Source organism: Mixophyes fleayi, chromosome 1, assembly GCF_038048845.1.
Source record: "Mixophyes fleayi isolate aMixFle1 chromosome 1, aMixFle1.hap1, whole genome shotgun sequence".
Taxonomy (NCBI): Eukaryota; Metazoa; Chordata; class Amphibia; order Anura; family Limnodynastidae; genus Mixophyes; species Mixophyes fleayi.
This window is the reverse complement of record NC_134402.1, coordinates 138,577,151-138,600,321: the sequence shown is the minus strand read 5'-3', so window position 1 is coordinate 138,600,321 and position 23,171 is coordinate 138,577,151. Positions and strand designations below refer to the sequence as shown.

The 23,171-nt window shown below is 42.2% G+C and overlaps 1 protein-coding gene across 3 annotated transcripts in view; it reads right to left on the bottom strand.

Annotated features, from left to right (window-relative positions):
- The window catches only part of TBCK (TBC1 domain containing kinase), a 214,011-nt gene that overhangs the window by 33,524 nt on the left and 157,316 nt on the right, over positions 1-23,171 (bottom strand). For 2 of the 3 annotated variants that reach the window (XM_075200804.1, XM_075200810.1), the window contains exon 24: positions 8,808-8,983. In XM_075200804.1, the coding sequence (XP_075056905.1) occupies positions 8,808-8,983 (176 nt within the window). Of the gene's footprint in view, positions 1-8,807; positions 8,984-23,171 lie in introns of those variants that run through there. The other variant, XM_075200818.1, reaches the window with a different exon arrangement.

The window sequence follows — 23,171 nt, the reverse complement described above, 5'->3', positions numbered from 1 at the left end:
TATTTTGATCAAAACATTTAAATATATCATATTTCTATTGTGTCTTACATATTAAACTTTGTACTGGCAAGGAGAAGCTCTGGCAATTATACTGATGTAGTGCATTTCTATTGCCAAATAAAAGTGTTTATAAAGATTTTAAAAAAAAAATATATATATTTCTTGAAGGAGAAGTGACAGTTGGGAGTGGTTGGTGGTTGCCGGGGGTGACAGTGGGGAGTGGTTGGTGGTTGCCGGGGGTGACAGAGCGAGAGGAGTGTGATACTCAGGACCTCTGAGAGAGATCCCTGTGTCTGGATTAGAGATGGTCACTGACCCCCGTGTTTTGGTTTTGGATTCGGTTTTGGATCTGGATTACCGTCGTGTTTTGGTTTTGGTTTTGTTTGGTTTTGTTTTGGTATTTTGTTGGAAAATACATGTTTTTGTGCCTAAAATAACCCAATTTAGTGCTCCAACTGTTTTAGAGATAAGTAATCTAATTGTTGAGGTAATAAATCATCCAAAAAAACTGTTTATATCTTCGTTGGTAGGCCTATTCTACACACAAAACAGATTGTCTTCCTCTCCATCTATGCATATTGGCAATGCAGCCATCGTCTTTGGATGTATATTACACCCTACACTTATAGTTAAATATGTAAAGAAATGGAAAGACAGTTTGGTTTCTGTCTCTATAGGCCCCCCTCCACTTGTATAAAATACTAATAAATTCAGCCGTTATATACTGTACAATATAAATTGAAATGGACAAAGGCAGTTTGGTATCTGTCTGCATCAGATCCTCTCTCCACTAGGAGTAAAATAGAAAACTATTCAGCCGTTATATAATCTAGAATATAAATAGAAATTGAGAAAGGCAATTTGGTATCTGTCTGCATCATAATCATCAACATCATCATTAGCGCCCTCGTCGCCTACACAAATCTCCCCCTCATCCTCTTCTAATTCCAAAGTGGCATCCTCAATTTGGGTATCACCGGCTACACTCGGGCTATTAAGGCACACATCAGCAGAATGCTCACGATTAGACATCCCACTGTTGGATGGACTCTCCACAGTGATTGTTGTCATGTGTGAATCAGAGCAAATATTCTCCTGTAATGCCTCACTGTTATCTTGCAGCTCGGCTTTGACGCGTAACAGTAGTTGTGCACCAATTGTAGGCTGGGTAACTTTTTGGGATCTGCCACTAATAGCCAAAGGTGAAGGCCTCATTCTCTCTTTGCCACTGCGTGTGTAGAATGGCATGCTTGCAATTTTTTTTTTATCGTCACTTAACTTTTGCTCAGTTACACTTCTTTTTCGCTTCAATACAGTAAATTTTTTTTTGGTTTTTGTTTTTTGCACTAATTTGAAAACACTCTGTTGTTTGACATCGCCTTGGCCAGATGACGTACTGGGAACACTAACATCAGGACTGGTGACAGAACCTGGTTGCTCATTCAGATCATATGTGGACTGCTTTGAATCCATTCTGAGCGCAAACCACTGGGGAGTGCTAAAAATTATTTGGTAGATACTGCTGACAGATATGACTTTTGACAGCCAGAAATATTAATGCACAATAAGGGAGGACACCCCAAAAGCACTGAGGAGTGCTAAAAATTATTTAGTAGATACTGCTGACAGATATGACTTTTGACAGCCAGAAATATTAATGCACAATTAGGGAGGACACCCCAAAAGCACTGAGGAGTGCTAAAAATTATTTAGTAGATACTGCTGACAGATATGACTTTTGACAGCCAGAAATATTAATGCACAATTAGGGAGGACACCCCAAAAGCACTGAGGAGTGCTAAAAATTATTTAGTAGATACTGCTGACAGATATGACTTTTGACAGCCAGAAATATTAATGCACAATTAGGGAGGACACCCCAAAAGCACTGAGGAGTGCTAAAAACTATTTAGTAGATACTGCTGACAGATATGACTTTTGACAGCCAGAAATATTAATGCACAATTAGGGAGGACACCCCAAAAGCACTGAGGAGTGCTAAAAATTATTTAGTAGATACTACTGACAGATATGACTTTTGACAGCCAGAAATATTAATGCACAATTAGGGAGGACACCCCAAAAGCACAAAGGAGTGCTAAAAATTATTTAGTAGATACTGCTGACAGATATGACTTTTGACAGCCAGAAATATTAATGCACAATTAGGGAGGACACCCCAAAAGCACTGAGGAGTGCTAAAAATTATTTAGTAGATACTGCTGACAGATATGACTTTTGACAGCCAGAAATATTAATGCACAATTAGGGAGGACACCCCAAAAGCACTGAGGAGTGCTAAAAATTATTTAGTAGATACTACTGACAGATATGACTTTTGACAGCCAGAAATATTAATGCACAATTAGGGAGGACACCCCAAAAGCACAAAGGAGTGCTAAAAATTATTTAGTAGATACTGCTGACAGATATGACTTTTGACAGCCAGAAATATTAATGCACAATTAGGGAGGACACCCCAAAAGCACTGAGGAGTGCTAAAAATTATTTAGTAGATACTACTGACAGATATGACTTTTGACAGCCAGAAATATTAATGCACAATTAGGGAGGACACCCCAAAAGCACTGAGGAGTGCTAAAAATTATTTAGTAGATACTGCTGACAGATATGACTTTTGACAGCCAGAAATATTAATGCACAATTAGGGAGGACACCACAAAAGCACTGAGGAGTGCTAAAAAATTATTTGGTAGATACTGCTGACAGATATGACTTTTGACAGCCAGAAATATTTATGCACAATAAGCGCTCGGGAGTGCCAAATATTAAGAAAAAATAATAAACCTCTATCCTCCTCTCTGCACTAGCGATTTTGGTTAGAGCAATTGCAAGAACAATATTGTATTCTCTGTCCCTGCTCTAATCAGCCTATGACTACACCCTGCTCTCTCCCTCTGTCAAATGGCGATGGATTGCTGTGGAGGCGTGTATTTATAAAGTTGAAGTATCGCGAGAACCGAGCCCCGAGATCCGACGACGTCACGATGACGTTCGGCCTCGATTTGGATTCGGAACGGGCGGGAGAGTACCGAGCTGCTCAGCTCGGTACTCGGATACCCAAAGTTCAGGTGGGTTCGGTTCTCGGAGAACCGGACCCGCCCATCTCTAGTCTGGATAGACATCTGGATAGATGTGGCGATAAAGATGAAGGATGAGGTGATGGAGAAAAATGATGAGGTGGTGACATGTGGACAAAACCACGTTAAAAAAGGGCGCTTGCGTCGGGAAGTAACGCTCTTCCCCTGAGGAGGCCTGGGCTAGGCTCAAATGCATGACAAGAACCTTTTTAACACCTTAAGTAGCTTGATTTGACTAGAATGCATAAGTATCATGCACGGGTTAACTTGTATATATATATATATATATATATATATATATATATATATATATATTTATGCTGCTCCTCCCCTTTATAAATACAAGACACACAAACAAATTGGTCTTTTGTGTACTTGACTATTCCTCCTGACTAAATTTTCCTCTTGGGCTCTTTTGGTTTGGTTTATTTAGGTTTTTGGTGTGGCAGTTACCATTTACAACGACCTTTGCTATTCCAAACTGACTCGATTTTCCCTCCATTTGTTTTATTTGCACTTAGTGTTAAATTAATAGGAACATACTACTTAATTTAAGCAACAAAGTGTAACTGCGATGCCACCTAAAAGGCAAATGTCTGCTGTGGGAGTAACTGCACAACATGTGTAGCAAAAAGACGAAGAGAGGAGCAGGATGAAACCAGACAACAAACTATGCCTAACGACCAAAGACAACGCAAACGTGATTTTCACTGCCATGCAATTATAGCTCCTCAGAAAATTTCCCGTCATATAGAAAACAATTGAAGAGCAAATAGGAAAGAGGTAATATCACATCAACATCAACAAAGTTAGTGAACAAGATGCCGCGCCATTCTTGATGTTGGTAACTTTGATGAAACAAATATTAATGCACATAACTGGGAGCTTATCATGGGATAAATGATGTGTGGAATTTAACAGTTACCAACATAATCTTACTCTTATTTTTTTTCTGTAATTATGAAGGGCTTTTAACTAGTGTTTGATATAGGTGCAGACAGGGCCACCATCAGAAGGGTATATGAAGACCAGTGCAAGGGGGCGTGGGTGTGCATGTGTGTGTGGGGGCACTGGGGTCCACCAAGTGAGACAGAGGCCTGGAACTCTTAAATTCTACACTGGTAGGCTTTTTAGAGACATTTATTATTATCTAGCAGATAGCTTACTGTGCTCATTATTGTTAATATTGGAAAAAAATGAGCTTATACAGTGGATTCACTGTCAAAGTGTACTTTATACCGGTTTACTTCCTGACACTATTAACCAGTCTACTGTAAATGACAGCTACTGCTGGTTCTTCTCTTTACAATGTGTGGCAGAATGGGTAGCCATAATGCCACAGAAGGCGGTCTCTATATAAAAGCTACCAGAATTCAGAAAGGGATTATAACAATAATCCTCCCAAAGTAAAAAAATGTGTCAATAATAGTAACTGAGGGGGCTGTCAGTCCTCAAATCATTCATGTGGTACTTCTGATTATGGCACAAATGTGTCAGTAGTAAGTAATTTTTACAGTCATCTATTGTTTTTCTATATGTAAAAATATGATGTCTGTATTACTGATTGTCAGTAAATTTATTGGATAGCCTAAACTGTACGTCTGCATTTTACAATAGCCACAGGATTGAGGTGTAACTTTAACTACTAGCCATCAAATGTTGTTACTGCAATAATATATCAGTCATGACACTGGGGTCTAATTCTATAAGTGACACCAAAGTGTCTTTTATTCTCAATGCTGGATTTCATTCTCAAAATAAATTTATATCCTGTAACCATGGTTAGTGGTAGCAGCTATCTACAGTTCTGAGAACAGGGCATTGTTGCTCTTGCATGAAACCATCTAGGCACAGAGAGATACTAAGCAGCAAGGTGGAACTGTTTGCCAGGTTGTGAGGGGCCTCAAAATTTTTGAAGGCGGCCATGGACACAAAGGAGAAAAAAAGATCATTGAGATTCCTCACAGAGTCAACATTTTTATTCCAGGATCAGTGGACCAATATGATCAACTGTAAGTGTCCTTTTCAGGCCATGGAAACAGTCAGTATACAGCAGAGAAGCTGATCTAGTTACCCCATAAGGGCAGATCATAAAACCCTTGTGGCTGCCCCAGTGGTGAAGCTAGACGCTCTTGGTCACTGGCACAAACTCTGAACATGTGCCACCTGGAGCTTGGTTAGAAGACATTGGAGACTAATTCTGAATTCTTGCAGGATATCTGTGCAGTGTTACAAAAATCTCCTATAGCTGATTAAGAGGCTGTGCTGGTATTTGGCCAGTTACAAATAAAGGGACATAACTAAGAATTCCATATGACATTGTCCCTAGGCTGGCCATAAAATGAATGGAATGCTGCCTTTTATTCTTAACTTTTGAATAAGACCACAATGTTAATCCATCCCACTATACCCACGTTCCACCCAACCAGCCTGCACTTTGTCAGACTCTTTTAGCACACTGGAAGTTGAAAATCATGAGCACACAGCTAATCTACATAAACTATGGTTTATATGATCCTGTTACTGGTCATGGATCCATTACATGCATGTAAAAGTACATATAGCTAGTTAAGACTTTATAAAAAAAACAATCAACTTTTCCAAACCCGCAGTTTAGTAAATATACCCCTTGGAGTTGGGAGTTTGTGTGCTGTGGGACACATGCATGTCAGAATACAAAAACACAAGATACAATTACTTGCAGAGTATATGTATTTCTTCCACAGACTGTGTATTTTAGGGGGTTGAAGCATACATTCAACGTAACTTAAGGGTCAAAAAGACCATGACTCTAAGGCTCCAGCGGTCTTCCCCATTGGCCTGTGATGAGGTAATATTGGGCAGTGTGAATCAGTCATTTAATGGTCATCATCCAGCAGCAATGCAGTCTCATATTTTTATTAATTTATTCTACACATAAACACAAATGAAATAACTACAGCCTTTGTGATTACATTCTCTTTTAATTTAAAGTGAATTTCTGTACGTCTTCCAGCCATAATAATGAAGGGATTGCTTTTTTAATTGCAAGACAGCAAGCCTTGCTTAAACAGACATGTCTTTGTCCTCAATGTATGTATTCTAACCACTTAACAATAAGCTTGTTCACGTCCACATTAAATCATGCTCTGATTAGTTATTTGGAACTGGTTAAAGGATTTCTCAAGCAATAAAAGCACAGAATACATTTTAGAGGTTTTTAGGGATCTAACTAAAAAATTAACTTGTTATAATGCCATCTAAGGAGGATGTGATGCACCTGATTACACCAACTCTCTTCTAGGAGGACAATTTCCTGCTGGTCAATATACCATATTGATGAGTAATATGAACACAAAAAAAAAACACTTTCCCATAAGGGTTCACTTTGTAATTACACTGAGTCGAGAAAGGCAACTGCAAACAAGTAATTTTTACCACTACAGTTATGGAGCGTCGCTGGGATTTGGGGTATTTTGTATTATGCCATTTGCTAGAATCCATGTGGGGGTTGTTTTTTAATATCTACAAATTCAGGGAATTATACAAAAAATATTTAGTAACAACGAGGACCTTGTATCTTATAGACCAAATGTGAGTGTTCTATTGGACACAGGGGAAGGGCAAAATATTTTTCCACTTTCAATGTGCAAGTAAAACAATATGGCCTGGTCCATCACTGCCATGAAACACCTTATTCTATCATCGTGCATCAGAATATTAAAGGGTTATTATAATTTGGTTCAGAGCCCCTCACTATCTATTCACAGATGTTATAATTAGTATAGGTATGGGGTCTATTTTCACCATGCTTAAAATATACTAAAGAAAGGATCCTACACTAAACCTACAATTCTACAGTTCTTGTTTTTATTTTAGTGTTGCAACCACTGGATTTTATCAAAAGAATCTACTTTTATCTACATATCCTATATAGCAATGCTTTATATTTCATGATCTCATATTATGGGCTATAATTTCAAGTAAAATTTAGTAAAATGATGTGATGCCTAAGACTTCACAATATACTCCATATACCAAAGTGACTGGATGGTAGAGAATCTAGTCATTTCGTACTGAGAAATTCTTTAATTAACCTCCTTTTTAGTTATGAACATTTAGGGCCTGATTTATTAAGGAATGTAAGGCAAAAACAAAAGTTTTCTCACTGGACAAAACCATGTTATAATGTAAGGGGTGAAAACTAGTTGTTATTTTGCACATAAGTTAAATACTGGCTGTTTTTTCATGTAGCACACATATACTTGATAGCTTATTTGTACACTGAAGTTAAAGTTGATCTTGGACATGCCCTACCCAAACTATAAATGTGCCATCACATTTTAAATTTACCTCCCCTCCAATGCAACACGGTTTTGCCAAGGTGCAAACTTACTCATTTTTTTGCTTTACTTTCCTTAAGGAATCAGGCCCTTACTGTACAAAACTATGGTATATTTAACAGGATACATCCAGTATAAGAAAACAGCAGATTTCTACATTTAAAAGCACTATTTTGAAAACTTTAGCCCAAATACAGTGTAGGTCTATAAGGAATCACAGGCGCAGCAATGGCGCCGAAGAGGGATAAGGGGGGATGGATGCCAGATGGCCTACGTGAGCAGCATAAGATAAGGGGGGAACGCACAGGAAAGTCCATCCTGCATTTCACACCTGAGTGGTGCAGGTAGCCACTCAGGGAAAGGTGGTGGCAGCTACAGGAGGTGGGACAGAGCGAGGGGATTAAAAGGAGAAGGGGGAGAAAATTAATTAGAATGGTTTTCAGTCTCCCACCCAACCCATACAGTATATATACACATACATATATTAATAAAATAATAATAATAAAAAAAGAAAATAAATTAATAAAAATAAATAAAAAGTAAAAAAAAAAGAAAGACTATATCTATTTATGTTGCAGCCTATAAGCATAATTGTTTTTTAAATGTTGACAGTTGCTGTTTTTATTGTATGCTTGGTGGAGATAATTTATTGTTCAAGCCACTTTGTCACAGTTGGAAGGGTGGGAAAGCGGTGAGCAAGGCTTAAAAAGGGGGGAGCCAGCAGGGCCGGGTAGTATCACCCTGGGTAGACGGCTGCACTCCTGATTCCAGCTTCAATGGTTGGGCCAATATGGGCAGCGTGCCAGGTTTTCAGAAATTGGAGGGTGAACTACGCTAAGGGCTGGTCTCCGGAGGACATTGTTGGGGTGCCTATAGGGTAGGCAGAACACACCCTATTTTTTTCTAAATGGAACTAGAAAATGTGGTAAATGTTAGTAGTCTTGCACGCTGCTTGTCTGCCGAATACAAGAATGTTTAATAAAGCTGTGACCGGAATATATTTTGCCAAAGATTTGTCTCTGAGTTTTTCTTTATGAGTGCAATGAGTGGGACGCCGGTTGGTCAGCCTATACCCCTTATGTATCTTCTTGGTCATTTTATACAGCTGCTTTCTATTGTTATCATGCAGTCAATAAATATAGCTTGCTTGTGATTATTCAAGCTATATGTATTTAAAACCTACATGGTCTCCAGTGAGGTCATCACGCAGAGAAAATGGAAATGTATAGAAAATGTACATGAAAACAGGCCAACTTTTCTTTTGCATGGGCTCAATAAATCAAACAATATATTAATGTTGCTATTGTTTCCAGCATGACAGGAATATAACTATACCTGCAAAAGATCATGGTACCATCACAAATTGTTGTGCATAAAAGGATACTCCTCGCTGTTACGAATGTCCACCACAAGTAGCTTGGGCTTACTGGACTTGGTCTTTTTGGTGGATGCCTTTGCATGAGGAGGCACAGTTAGTTCACACAAGTCAATCAGATCCTCTGCAGAGATACGAGGAGATACTTCCGACTTCAGCTCACTTAATTTGATGGGCTCTCTTCCCTTAAACAAAAGAGGAAAACAATACTGTTACCAAGTAAAGTTCAGTATCCACATCTGGACAACATGTTAAGTTGGTTGTATTACAACAAAAAATAGTACTTTGGAGCGGTAATGGATCTTAAAAAAAGCTAGAAAATATCATCAATAGCATCTCAACCTCAACAGAAATCCAGATTTGGAGAGCCGGTATGCCGTGAACAATAAGGATTGCCCCCTTAGGGCTCCTTCACACAAGTATCTTATTTTCATTCTATTGCTATATACACATATTTAAACAACAGAACTATAAAAGTGTTTATTTAGAATATTTGCAGTGAGAAAATCACATGAAATAATTATGGGTTCCAAGCTTCTGCTATATCCAATGTCCATGAAAAATTAGAAATCCACTCATTAGCAAATGTCATGCAGAAATAAAATGTATTAATGTTTCGAGGATCCTTACTCTAGACCAATATTTTCTATGAATATGGCCTTTAGCAAAATTAAGTAAAAATATTTATTTACATTATAAAAAAAATACATACTGATAAAAAGACATAAACAGCTTTTAAAATTGCATCACTTGAACTATGTTCTCTGCAGTGTTTTCAAAGGTGCATCTATCTAGAGCCTTATCTAACCCTGTGACTGCTGTGAGAGCCTACAGTCATAGTGATACTGCGAAAGCACACATGTGCATAGTTCAGTTTGGAAGCTACTGAGTCAGGCACCGTCCTCTCAGTTTCGCTGCTGCTAGGGACGGCTGCCCGACTACTTCCAGGCCACTGACGTACCGTTACTTAGCAACGATAACGCGATAGCCTTCGGCCGGCTTCCCCATCCTGTGCGAATGTGCACCAGCTTTGTCGCCATTGCTTAGCAGCAGGGATGTTCTCCTTGTTAGTTTCAGCAGTCAGTGATGTCACTGACTGACAGGAGCACCGATCGTCAGGTTCCAGCTATTAGGGTGCCAGAGTATTAGGAACGCAGGAGTAGAGGTGTGAGCCTGGTACCTGTATCCCTGTGTTTCTGGCTTGATTTGGCATTGTTTGACCTTCCTTTGGATCCTGCTGGGCACTACATACCTCCTCTGGCATTAACTCAGCTTTCAGGTCTCAGAATTCGGTACCGCGTTACCTCTCTGGTTTTGACCTCAGCCTATCTGACGATCCACTGTTCACCCCTATCTTGGAGAATTGTGACCTGCGCATCCCTTGCGGCCAAGTCCATACTCCCTTGCGGGGGTCCGTGGTGAAGAGTCGTTAGAATCTGCGCCTCCCTGTACAGTTGCGCTAATACTGACAGGTAGCCTCCATTCTCATCAAGCTTGTGACACACTGAAGGCATCAAATATATATATACAGTTCCGGCTCCTAGGTCTGACAGGAACCATGTATTGGGGATTGCTTTGGGACAAAGAAGATCTCGGTGGGGACCATATGGTGGAACTTTGGGAGCTGGAGAACCTTCCAAAATTCTGTAGTGGGTCCCAGTCATTTTAAGTTACATTTCTGCTTTTTTGCTTGTATTTTACCAACTTTATTTCATCACAATAAACACATTTTAGCTTGAATATACAGTGGTTAAAAGGGTTTAACCACTTAGACATTCTTCACATTTTATTTTCTTACATCAATGATTCAAAATGGATTGATTTGGAAATTCTTACCACTGATCAAACACAAAATACACTGTAGTCTTCTGTCTAAAATTAAACAGGACTTGGAAGAGCTATATCATATCATGGATGGGGTGGATTATCGCTATTAAGATGAACTTGGTCCCTAAACTTCTATATATTTTTCAGACTCTTCCGGTGAGGGTTCCCGACTCTGTGTTTAGAGATTTGCATTCCTCCTTCCTAAAGTTTATATGGCGTGCCAATCCTCCTAGAATCTCGATAGCAGTGCTCAAAAAGCTCGGGGAGGCAGAGGCTTTCCAGACATTAAATTGTATTATTTGGCATCCCATCTGACCCAGGTGGCGGTAACCTATGCCCCTTACCAGTCCATAGCATGGGTGGATCTGGAGACCCACTATGTTGGGGTCCCCTCTATGGCATCACTCTGGGGCCTGGCCAATGTGGATAGACCACCAGCGGCCTCCTCTCTCCAATCTCTTAAATTCTGTTTGTCCCTTTGGGACTCATGCCGGGTCAAATATAAATTGTCCTCTCCTATCTCACCTCTGACTCCTCTCTGGGGCAATCCACACTTCCCTCCTGGCAATTCAACACAGCAATTTAAACATTGGATGAAGGCGGGAATAAGGGTGGTTTCGGACCTGGTGGTCAATCAAAATTGGGCTTCTATGTCGGAACTTAATCACAGATTTGAACCGACTTTTTTTTGAGTACTTCCAGGTCCGACACTTTGCCATGTCGATGTCTCCCCAGGAGGTTCTCCGGGCCCTTGTGTCTACATTCCCCTCTCACCAAAGGGATGATCTCCCGGATCTATAATTGGCTCATAGACTATACTTTCGATACTCCAGGCCGACATGAGCAGGAATGGGAGAATGACCTGGGACCTCCTCCAGATGACTTATGCTGGGAGGAGATCAGGGAGGGGATTGCCAAGAGCTCGATCTCTACACTAATTAAGGAAACAGCCTACAAAGTGTACTATAGGTGGTACTATACTCCTGATAAGCTGTCTCGAATGTTTCCTACGGCCACTCCGAGCTGCTGGCGGGAATGTGGCCAGAGAGGTACGGTGCTACATATATGGTGGACCTGCCCCCGCATAGTTCCTTTTTGAAACATGGTTCTTACACTCATAAACTCTGTCTCAGAACAACAGATAGATAAGGATCCCTGGTCATGCCTTCTCTCTCGCCCTATACCTGATGAGAGCGTGCCTTCTAACAAGCTTATCTCCCATTTCCTGGCAGCTGCTAAATCCCTAATAGCAAAACATTGAAAAGACTCTAGGGCTCCCTCTATGCAGGAGTTACGGTCCTACATAGGGCATTTTGCAAGCATGGAGAGAATAACGTGTTACCTTCATGATAAATCATATAATTTCGATAGGGTGTGGGCCCCGTGGTTTCTACTAGAAAGTCGCAGCTGTCTGTCCAGTACGGCTCTCCCACCCGCAGATGAAATATAGCTCTTGGGCCGCCTCCGGATCCCCTAGGCTGGTTACGGCGTGCTGCTGGTGAGTAACGTTTGTATGCTATTTTTCTTTTTGGTAGCTAATGTAATAGTGTGGCCTAGCTCTTTCCAGCAATGTTCCAGGTTGGCTTGTTTACTTATTTACTTATTAGCGATGTTGTTAACAGAACTTGTGCCTTTCTACCTCCCATCCCTCCTTCCCCCTCCCCTCGTCCCCATTCCCCACCGATATAAATGTATAAAATTACAGAGGAGACACTTTGAATATTAATACTTTTATGTCAAATATGTTGACTGTATTTTTCCTGTTGTTTCCTCTTTAAATAAAGAGTTTAAAAAAAATAAATACGGTAAATACACTGTAGTAGCCAAAATTTGTTTTTAATAATTATTAATATAAAACAAAAAATAATTGACTACATAAGTGTTAAGATACAACTAAATAAACCCTGAGGGCACAAACCTACCTGATTGTAGTCTACCTGTGTACAATTAAAGTGTTTTGATTTATTTCAAATTAAATACACCTGTTTTAGAGGTCCCACAGTTGGTTAGTGCATTTCCAAACAAAAGCTTTATCATAAAGATCAAATAACATTGACGGAAAGTCTGATAAAAGGTCACTGAAAAGTACCAATCAAGGGAAGGTTATACAACGATTTAGAGAGGCGTATGGCAAATCTTTAAGCCGTCCATGACACTTATGGGAGGAAACGGTTCATGGAACAATAGTGTAGGCACATGAGAATGCTGCTCTGCTTCAGGGACTGGAAAACATGAATAGAGAATAGACAGCAAAATGCATGGAGCAAGATATATATAGACAGACCTTAGAGGAAAACCTGCTATGGTCTGTAATAGATCTAGGATTTGGGAGAAGATTTATATTCAGCAGGACAATGTCCCAAAGTCTACAGCAATTGCCATATTGGAGTGGCTTCATTACAAAATGAAAACAACAATGTCCTTAACTCTAAGCTCAGGAGAGCAGGGCCCTCTCTGTCCTTTGGGGTAAATTTATCAAGCTGCGAGTTTCTGACGGGTTTGAAAAGTGGAGATGTTGTCTATAGCAACCAATCAGATTCTAGCTATCATTTTGTAGAATGTACTAAACAAATGATAACTAGAATCTGATTGGTTGCTATATCCAATATCTCCACTTTTGAAACCCGCTGGAAACTCGTAGCTTGATAAGTATACCCCTTGGTCTCACCATCTGCACCTCCTTCACCAACCTCATCTGTACTTATTCTCTTTTTATGTGACATTTGTATTTGTATGATTTGCAACTCTGACTGTCAGTTTTGTATCGCCTTACAAATAAACGATGATGATGATGATGGCGTAGCCCATTCAAAGCCCAGACCTCAAACTCTACAAAGTGCTTCTAACAAGTATTAAAACAAGGGGGTTATTTTTTTAAAAAAAATACTATCTGTTTTTTTATTTACAAGTAATTTATTATTTGGACTTACTGCGTATATTATGTTGAACAGTGGTAAGAATTCCAGTATAAATCCATCTTTGGAGTCATTGATGTAAGCAAATTAAATCCTCTCCTGATCTCTCGTCCACCCTCCTCTCTCGTGTATCTGACTGCCTCTCTGCCATCTCCTGGATGTCCTCACGCTTTCTCAAAATTAACATCTCCAAAACGGAACTCATAGTCTTTCCATCTTCCAGACTCCCCTCACACCACAACCTCTCAATCGTTGTTAACAACACTACCATCTCATCTGTCACCCAACTCCGTTGCCTGGGTGTCACCCTTGACTCCTCTCTCTCTTTTGCCCCCACGTCCAATCCCTTGCTCAAGCCTGTCGCTTCCAACTGTGCAACATCGCCCGCATCCGACCCTTCCTCTCACAAGACGCCACCAAAACCATCATCCATGCACTCATCATCTCCCGCCTGGACTACTGCAACCTCCTCCTCACTGGCCTCCCTCTCTCCCATCTCGCCCCGCTCCGATCTATACTCAATGCAGCTGCCAGACTTATCTTTCTCTCACGTCGCTCCTCCTCTGCCTCCCCTCTCTACCAGGCCTTACACTGGCTCCCTTTCCCTTAACAGAATCCTCTTTAAACTCCTTACTACCACTTACAAAGCTCTCTCCCAGTCTACTGCTCCCTACATCTCTAACCTCCTTACCATTCATACTCCCGTTCGCTCCCTGCGCTCGGCAAACGACCGTCGCCTCTCCTCCACTCTCATTACCTCTTCCCACTCCCGAGTCCAAGACTTCTCCCGAGCTGCCCCCCTGCACTGGAATGACCTCCCTCGCTCCATCCGTCTCGCTCCCAATCTGTGCTCCTTCAAACGGGCACTCAAAACTCACCTGTTCCTGAAAGCCTACCAACCATCCACTTAACCCCTCATCAACTCTGCTTGTTCTCCCTCCTCTCCCCTGGTCCCTTTTTCTCCCTTGCATCACTGCCTCCCTTCGTGCCTGTTTTGTCCACCCTCCCTTAGGATGTAAGCTCGTATGAGCAGGGCCCCTCTCCCCTCCTGTCTTCATACCGACTCTTCTGCTCCGTCTTTACTCCATATGTCTGCCCGTAGTTTCCGAAGCATTGGTACTTAGTGTTTATTGTTCTGTGATGTTTTACCCTGTATGGTCTACTGTTCGTATTATGTAAGGCGCTGCGAAAACCCTGTGGTGCCCAACAAATAAATGATAATAATAATAATAATAATAATAATAATAAATGAGAAAAATGCCAAAATGGGTGACCACTGTTTAAAGCCACTGTTTAGACCAGGCCTGGCCAACCTGCGGCTCCTCAACTACAAATCCCAGCATGCCCTGCCAGCTATCAGCTGGCTATCTGCTGGCAGAGCATGCGGGGACTTGTAATTTCACAATACCTGGAGAGCCACAATTTGGCCAGGCCTGGTTTATACAAAACTTATAAAAAAATACAACATACAAACTGACAGCTTCTATAATTGCATTATACCTGTGCTTGTTTTTTATGCAATATGAGGTTATTGGTGGTTACATATTATTATTATTATTGCTGGCATACACTGTATTGAAGCAAATACCATAGATCAACCCAAAGCAGATAAAACTTGCAGTCAGTTCTGAGACATAAATCAGAGGCACAGTGTAAAAGGATAGGTAACTGAGCATTGCTGTCTGTTATAGCCTGTTTTCATAGTGACAGTAGGTGTTTGTGACATATACATACATGGATGTCCCTTAAACAGCAATGTACTGTACTTCCGGTTAATGTATTTCCTTATAGAAACTTGTGCTATTTAAAAGGTTTCCACATTAGACGACTTTACACAGTAATAAAACAAAATTGTTGCACATATAGCTCCAATGTGTATAATCTATTCTTGCAAACTAATTGTTTTTATCATGTTCTGTAAATACTTTGAGTAATGCCTATGAACCTTTACATTTCTGAAACACTATCAGATTGTGAGCACATCCTCTAGGTCAAGATATCACCAGACCTCTACAATGGGAGGTGTGGAGGAACAGGCAGGCCACACACAGAGATGCAAAGCTGCACTTTGTGTCACCCAGTCCTATGTAAAGAATCTCTGAAAGGCAGCTTTTTGAGTCCAGAGGCACAAAGAGGATAGAAAATTAACTTTTGGTATAGCTTATCTAAAAGTACAAGTTTGTTAACACTGGTATGCTACGCTTTCATTCCAATCATTTCTGGAAAACTAGATAATCTTACTACTTTAGTGGCTTTATTTGCTCTTTCACTAAGCAACAAGCTATCGCTATAGACATCGTAATAATTATTAGTAGAGTTGTGACATAGTTTTCAAATGTTGTACAAGCTGATGGTAGCTATCACCAAAACAGGATTTTTAAATATATCGTGAACAATGCAATGAAGTATCTTTCTTGACACATCTTGGAGATTTATTTCTTGAGAAAACAACAACATACAATTGAGGGGATAAATGCAAAACTCATAAACATATAGCTATGCATTTGTTCTAATGAAATAAATTGCAATATTAAATAAATAAAGTCTCAACATATTAAAAATGCTTTGACAACAGTACAGTTCACACCATAAATATATATTATAGCTAATGTATCCCTTAAAAATAGAGGAGGAAGCTTTTATAGTAACACTATAGTTATGGAGTTGTGAACCACTACTCTATAAAAAAAAAAGAAATTTTGGTGCTAGAAAGGATTCAGAGAAGAGCGTCAACATTGATAAAGGGTATGGAGTCATTAAGATATGAAAAAAGGTTAGCCAGTTTAGGCATGTTATCTTTAGGAAAGAGGCGTCTAAGAGGGGATATGATTACTATATACAAATACATTAAGGGTCAATACAGAGAACTTTCACAGGAACTTTTTACTCCAAGGACTGTACACAGAACATGTGATCACCCCCTAAAGTTAGAGGAGAGGAAGTTTCACAACCAACAAAGGTAGGGGTTCTTTACAGTAAGGGCAGTCATGATATGAAATTCACTGCCAGGCAGATTCAATCAGTATATTTAAGAAAGGTTTAGACAAATTTTTACCGGAAAAGAATATCCAGGGTTACGACCATTAATGAAATGAAGGACAGTAATGGATCCAGGGAGAAATAGGAGTGCAACAATGGGTCAGGAGGGAATTTTCCAGATTGAAACAGATTGGTGGTTGCTTCATCTGGAACAATTTCAAATATAAGCAGGGCCGGATTAACCCGGGGGCTTTCTGGGCTACAGCCCAGTGGCCTCGAGCTCCTGGCAGGCCCTAAAGATTTTAAAATGGCTCTCTTTTTTTTTAAAAAAAAAATAAATAAAAAACGCCGACTTTTTCTTCATCGGGTCAGGGGCTAGTGGCGGATTGGCCACCCGTACACTGTGTTTTTTACCTTCAGTACATTTTTTTTTAATTTGTTTCCCTGTGGTGCGGGGATGGTGGTGGGTGGTAGGGGAATCTCTCGTACTTCGTTGGTCCTGAAGGGGCGGACCCGGCAGTGGACGCTGTCCTGGCAGCAAATAAGGAGGCTGTTTGTCACAGAGGGCGCTGCAGAGGCTCTCGCGTGACTCACTTCACTTCAGCCCAGACGGATGACTCCTGCATCACGGAGCTGAGCGGCGCCACCACAGGTAAGTAGTTAGTAGCTAATCAAAAAAGTGTGTGACAGTGAGAGTGTGTGTTGATGTTCCCTAGATTTATTTAAATATTTGCAGATATTTTATGGTCAGTTTATATATAGTGAAATAGCATGTATAAAATAGCACAAGCATAGAAGCTTGGTCATATTGGATAGATTACGTTAGGGGCAGGTTAAACAGCTGAGACATTTTTGGAACACTGATGGTAAAGAGTAAATAGACTGGTGTGACAGCCATTTGGAGAAGTAACAGCCACCAGAAAGAGAGAAAAGTGAGGGGAAAAGCGACTTACAATCTCAGGGAAGACAGGAGACTGACTCTGACATAGTAAGCAGGAGAACCGCAGTGCAGCAGACGCTGTTTTATTCCAGGTCTATGGAGAAGCACACGTATGTATATATATATATCTGTATATATTGCACTTAACATGTTATCCAGAAAAACAAGTGAGCTTTATGAATATATTCTCTTCCACAGACCTTAGAACCACAAGTCACACTTAGATTAGACTAGGTTAGGATTAGGCTGCAGATTCATTTGAAGTTGGGGTGCAGTTTAGTGGTTCCATAGGCGAGCTGTGAGTAGGTAAAAGCATAGGGTTAGACTAAAAGGAGGTAGGAATAGGTTAGAGTTAGGTTGTGATGCGGTAGGTGGAGGTTAGGTTTAAGATGCGGTGGAAAAATTAGGGTTAGGCTGTGAGGGGGTAGACATGCCAAATCCGATATTACTGGGGGGCCCCCCAATATCAGATTGGGCATAAGTTGCTTGACAAATGGGGGCCTCACAGTACCCCTAGCCCAGGGGCCTATAATGTCTTAATCCGGCCTTGAATATAAGAAAACCAAAATAGTTTGAACTTGATGGACTGGTGTCTTTTTATCAACCTCATCAACTATGTTACTATGTATTGGATGCACCCATTTCCTAAACCTACTTTTGGGTGGGTACTGAGTGCTGCAAAAACGAAGGGTGCTGAACCCTCACAGCCACCTTCAGGCAGACCTAGTATAGACTGTATGACTACATAGAGGCTACCAACAAAGTGCTAAGAAATTCAGAACTAAAACACACGGAGTGATTGACAGTGAGATGTGGCAGAATCTCTGAGTGTTACTTTTGTGACAAGATAATTGGCTTTTTAAAACTTGCTAAATACTCAATAATCTTACAGTTTGAACCAACATGGAAAATTTAAAACAATTATTATAATACCACTTGGCTACAGAATTGTCATGTAACCCGTCAGGGAGATGTTTTATATGCAGTGTTAATTAATGTGCCCTGGAGCTTAACTTTGCCAGGTAGTTATGGGATCACTTTAGCAACGAATTATGTGCTGGGTAAAGCTGTTGGCTTTAGATTCTATTATGGAGAAGCTTACCGCACATTATGACTCTAGGGCTATTCTCTTTTTGTATAACCCCCTCTTCCTCCCAAAACAAACATTATTATTCCTGCATACATACAATATTCTACTGGTACTACTATTGTAAGGAGTTTGAAATGTGCCCTTATTGCTATGCCATTGTGGAAGGTTACATAATTTTTTGTTTGTCCTGAAGATCAGGTGGTGCTCTATATCCACCGTTTCGTAACACTATACCATTATTACTGTTATAGAGAATGGTCAGACGTCTCTCCTGCCAGCCTCAAAGCAGGTAGAAATTGCTTCCTTTGGTCTTTGCACCATGCAACAGTCTTTGCTCGCAAGGTGACGCATAGGCTTTTGCATGAAACAGTAGCTACAAAACAGTGTAGGAAGAGACTGAAGGATGGGTGCAGTGGCAGCGCTTATGTCCTGGTAACCTTTTATTATTACATTTCCCAACAGAAGATATTTTAGCTCTGCAATAGGCAGAGATAGGAAATCTTCCATAACACAATAATAAATTAATAAATAGACACCATAGTGACAGATCTGCTTTATATAGAGAAAGAACCCTTTGCTGGGCAATATAAAAGAACACACACAAAGCCCATAACTCATCATTAAAATGTGTCTGTTGTGCTGGACAGCTGTGGTCAGATGCATTGACAAAATCATTTCACCTACAGGAGACCATGAAAATCATAAACTAGGATGAAATGTTACATAAAGAGCTTCCTTGTTTTCCAAACATGCACAAAGATTCTTCTCATTTAGCTAAAACGATTCCAGATTCCCCTTTCCCAAAAGGAGGATATTTGCAGAATGGGGAATTATGGTTTCTCATAAAAGTGTTACATTCCTCACAATTACACATTGATCATGTTCAAATTTACAACCAGAGCCTAAGACACATGTTTTACATAACTGGACAATAATTAAGCAGAACAAAACAGGGTGGTTTACCGCCTCTACTTTTCAAGTGCATCATTAATTCATAATCAATAATTCAATAATACAGTTTAAAAATACACAGATAACAATGAGAAACTAAATATTATGGGCCTGAATTAGAGTGCGTCGTATTTCTGTTTGTGTAGAGTATGTTTGCTTTAATTTTTTTGCACTGCACTTGCTCAGAAAGTAAATGTATGTAACTGCGACTATTCCGATCTGTGACTATTTGGCAAATCTGATTCCTGGTGCCAGAAGGGGCGTGATGGGGGAGGGAAGGGGTGTTATAATGTAGACAATGTACAGAAAGGGCGTTATCAGACGCCATCCCCGTGCCTCCTCGCTAAGCGGGGACGGACGCCTGATTATGACGCAGCGCCCCGTTGCTAGGCAACAGGGACGCTTCTCCGGCGGCCGGGTGCGCATGAGCGCCCATCGCCATAGCAACGGTACACGCAATAGGACTTCCGGGCGGCGGTCATCGCGTCTGACCGCCGAGCCACTGCCCACCAATGAGTGCTTAACACTTCCTTTATAAGGCCTGCTCTGACACCACTAGAGTGCCAGAGCAACTAGTATATTAGTCTCCAGCATACTATATTATATATAGATACTCTATCTGATTTCGTTACTGACCCGGCTTTCCCTGACTTCGCTTCTTGGATCCTCCTATTGTCCTGCACAAGTATCCTCCGGATTTGACCTCGGCCTGCTGACTATTCTTTGCCTCCTGATTTGGTACCTCGTCTGCCCGTTTGGTTCTGACTCCTGCCTGTACGACCACAATTATCTCCATCATCTCGCAAGTAGCTACCTGGGAGGGCCGCGACCTGCACGTCATTCGCCGCAAAGTCCAAACTTCCTTGCGGGGGTCCCCGGTGAAAACCGGCGGCATGTTAGACTCCGTGCCTCCTGGTCTAGCTGCGCCAATACTTGCAGGTGCAGATATCTTCTGTCACGGGCACTAGGAGTCTTAAATGTTTTTATTTGCGTGTGGTTAGAGGCAGGTGTAAGTAGCTGAAGATGACAAACACCCGAACTAACAAACCACATGTAATTGGTGGTTTAGAAATGATTTGCAGACGCTTATTGAGCCTTTGGTAGTCACAGAGTTATAGATTGTGATTTGCCGAGCGTGTTGTAGCAATGATAAAAATTGCTTGCTTATTTTATTTTTTACCCATGCAGGGAAGTTATTCCTGCTGAATTAGCTAGGTTACGTGATGCTTCATATTAATTTAGTGCAGGACATAAAATGAAAAAGCTTTTTTGTACAAGTTCGCAAGTTGGACGTAAGTGTCTGAGGGTTGTGTCTGTTGTTAAGTGGATGCATCTGCTACTCTTTTAGACCTGGGCGCTCTTAAACTCTGAATATGGTGTACTTGTGCATACTACTCAATTTTTTAAATCACAGGTTACACATATATATTTGCGTTTCACTCTGAATCCGGCCCTATGTCGCTTATATTCTCTAGTCCTCAAAATAGTCTAATCTTCCAAATGGATCAGTGAGTTGCTTCCTAAAGACAACCTGACATTATGCAGCTCACAGAGGACAAATAGCTAAGATACAGCATTAGAATACAGGTTAGCAGTTACAAGCTATCTACTCCAAGATGGGGGAATCACCTAAGGCCCGCTCACCTAGTGGAAAACACAATGGTTTGATATTCCCAGACAGTGACATCATAATCTTTGAACCCATTATTAAATAAAACACTGCATTAAAATGGGAAACTGCTTTTATTTATATTCCGACATACTAGATACTAACCAGATTAACAAATTATTGCCTTACGGCTGAAATGCAGCTGTCATCCATAATGTTATGGCTCACCACAAAAAGTAGATGGTATTAAATTTAATCTTGTCTGCTCTTTCCATTATTGGCTAAGCCAGTGGTTCCCAAACTTTTGCAGTTCGCGGCACCCTTAGAGTCTCCAAATTTTTTCAAGGCACCCCTCCAAAATCATTATTGAGCAGTCCTGTTTTAGAAGTAGTTGGGTCAAAAAAATGTAATAAGTATTTAGGTCAGGACAGAAATACTCATTTAGTTGTATGCAAAAATGCCCCCTCTGCATCCAGACACTCTGCCCCCTCTGCATCCAGACACACTGCCCCCTCTGCATCCAGACACACTGCCCCCTCTGCATCCAGACACACTGCCCTCTCTCACACTGCCCCCTCTCACGATGTCCCCCCTCCTCTGCCCTCTCTCACGATGTCCCCCCCTCATCTGCACTGTCACGCTGTCCCCCTCCTCTGCCCTCTGTCACGCTGTCCCCCACTCTGCCCTCTGTCACGCTGTCCCCCCCTCTGCCACGCTGTCCCCGTCCTCTGCCCTCTGTCACGCTGTGTCCCCCTCACGCTGTGTCTCCCTCCACTGCCCCTCTCACGCTGTGTCCCCCTCCACTGCCCCTCTCACGCTGTGTCCCCCTCCACCGCCCCTCTCACGCTGTGTCCCCCTCCACCGCCCCTCTCACGCTGTGTCCCCCTCCACTGCCCCACTCATGCTGTCCTCCTCCTCTGCCCCTGTCACGCTGTGTCCCCCTCCACTGCCACTCTCACGATGTGTCCCCCTCCACTGCCCCTCTCAGGATGTCCCCCTCCTCTGCCCCGCTGTCACACTCCTGCCCCTCTGTCTGCCCGCTGTCATACTCCTGCCCCTCTGTCTTCCCACTGTCACACTCCTGCCCCTGTCACACTCCTGCCCCTCTGTCTGCTCCGCTGTCACACTCCTGCCCCTCTGTCTGCCCGCTGTCACACTCCTGCCCCTCTGTCTGCCCGCTGTCACACTCCTGCCCCTCTGTCTGCCCCGCTGTCACACTCCTGCCCCTCTGTCTGCCCGCTGTCACACTCCTGCCCCTCTGTCTGCCCGCTGTCACACTCCTGCCCCTCTGTCTGTCCGCTGTCACACTCCTTCCCCTCTGTCTGCCCGTTGTCACACTCCTGCCCCTCTGTCTGCCCGCTGTCACACTCCTGCCCCTCTGTCTGCCCCGCTGTCACACTCCTGCCCCTCTGTCTGCCCGCTGTCACACTCTGGCCCCTCTGTCTGCCCGCTGTCACACTCCTGCCCCTCTGTCTGCCCGCTGTCACACTCCTGCCCCTCTGTCTGCCCGCTGTCACACTCCTTCCCCTCTGTCTGCCCGCTGTCACACTCCTGCCCCTCTGTCTGCCCCGCTGTCACACTCCTGCCCCTCTGTCTGCCCGCTGTCACACTCCCTCTCACTCCTCTGCCACAAGCCAGCCATAGAAAAAACCAAAGAGCACATAAACTTACCAATCGGCACGGCGCCGGGACCAAGCAGACTCTTCTCTCCCGCAGCTGTCACTGACGTCGATATTCAGTGACAGCTGCGGGAGAGAGGAGTCTGCTGGGTCCTGGCGCCGCGCTGTTTGGTAAGTTTATGTGCTCTTTGGTTTTTTCTATGGCTGGCTCGCGGCACCCCAGTGACAGCGCCGTGGCACCCCTGGGAGCCACGGCGCACACTTTGAGAACCGCCGGGCTAAGCCTAGTGTTGGTTGTAGTGAAATTGGGGAGACCCCACCCCCGTATTTTGCTCAGTGTACTCGATTGGACGTGGCTGCACAGGAACGCCCTTACTGTACATTAACTACGTGTACCCGCCCATTCCCCACCCTCAGCCCTCCCCAAAATAGTAGGCTGTAGT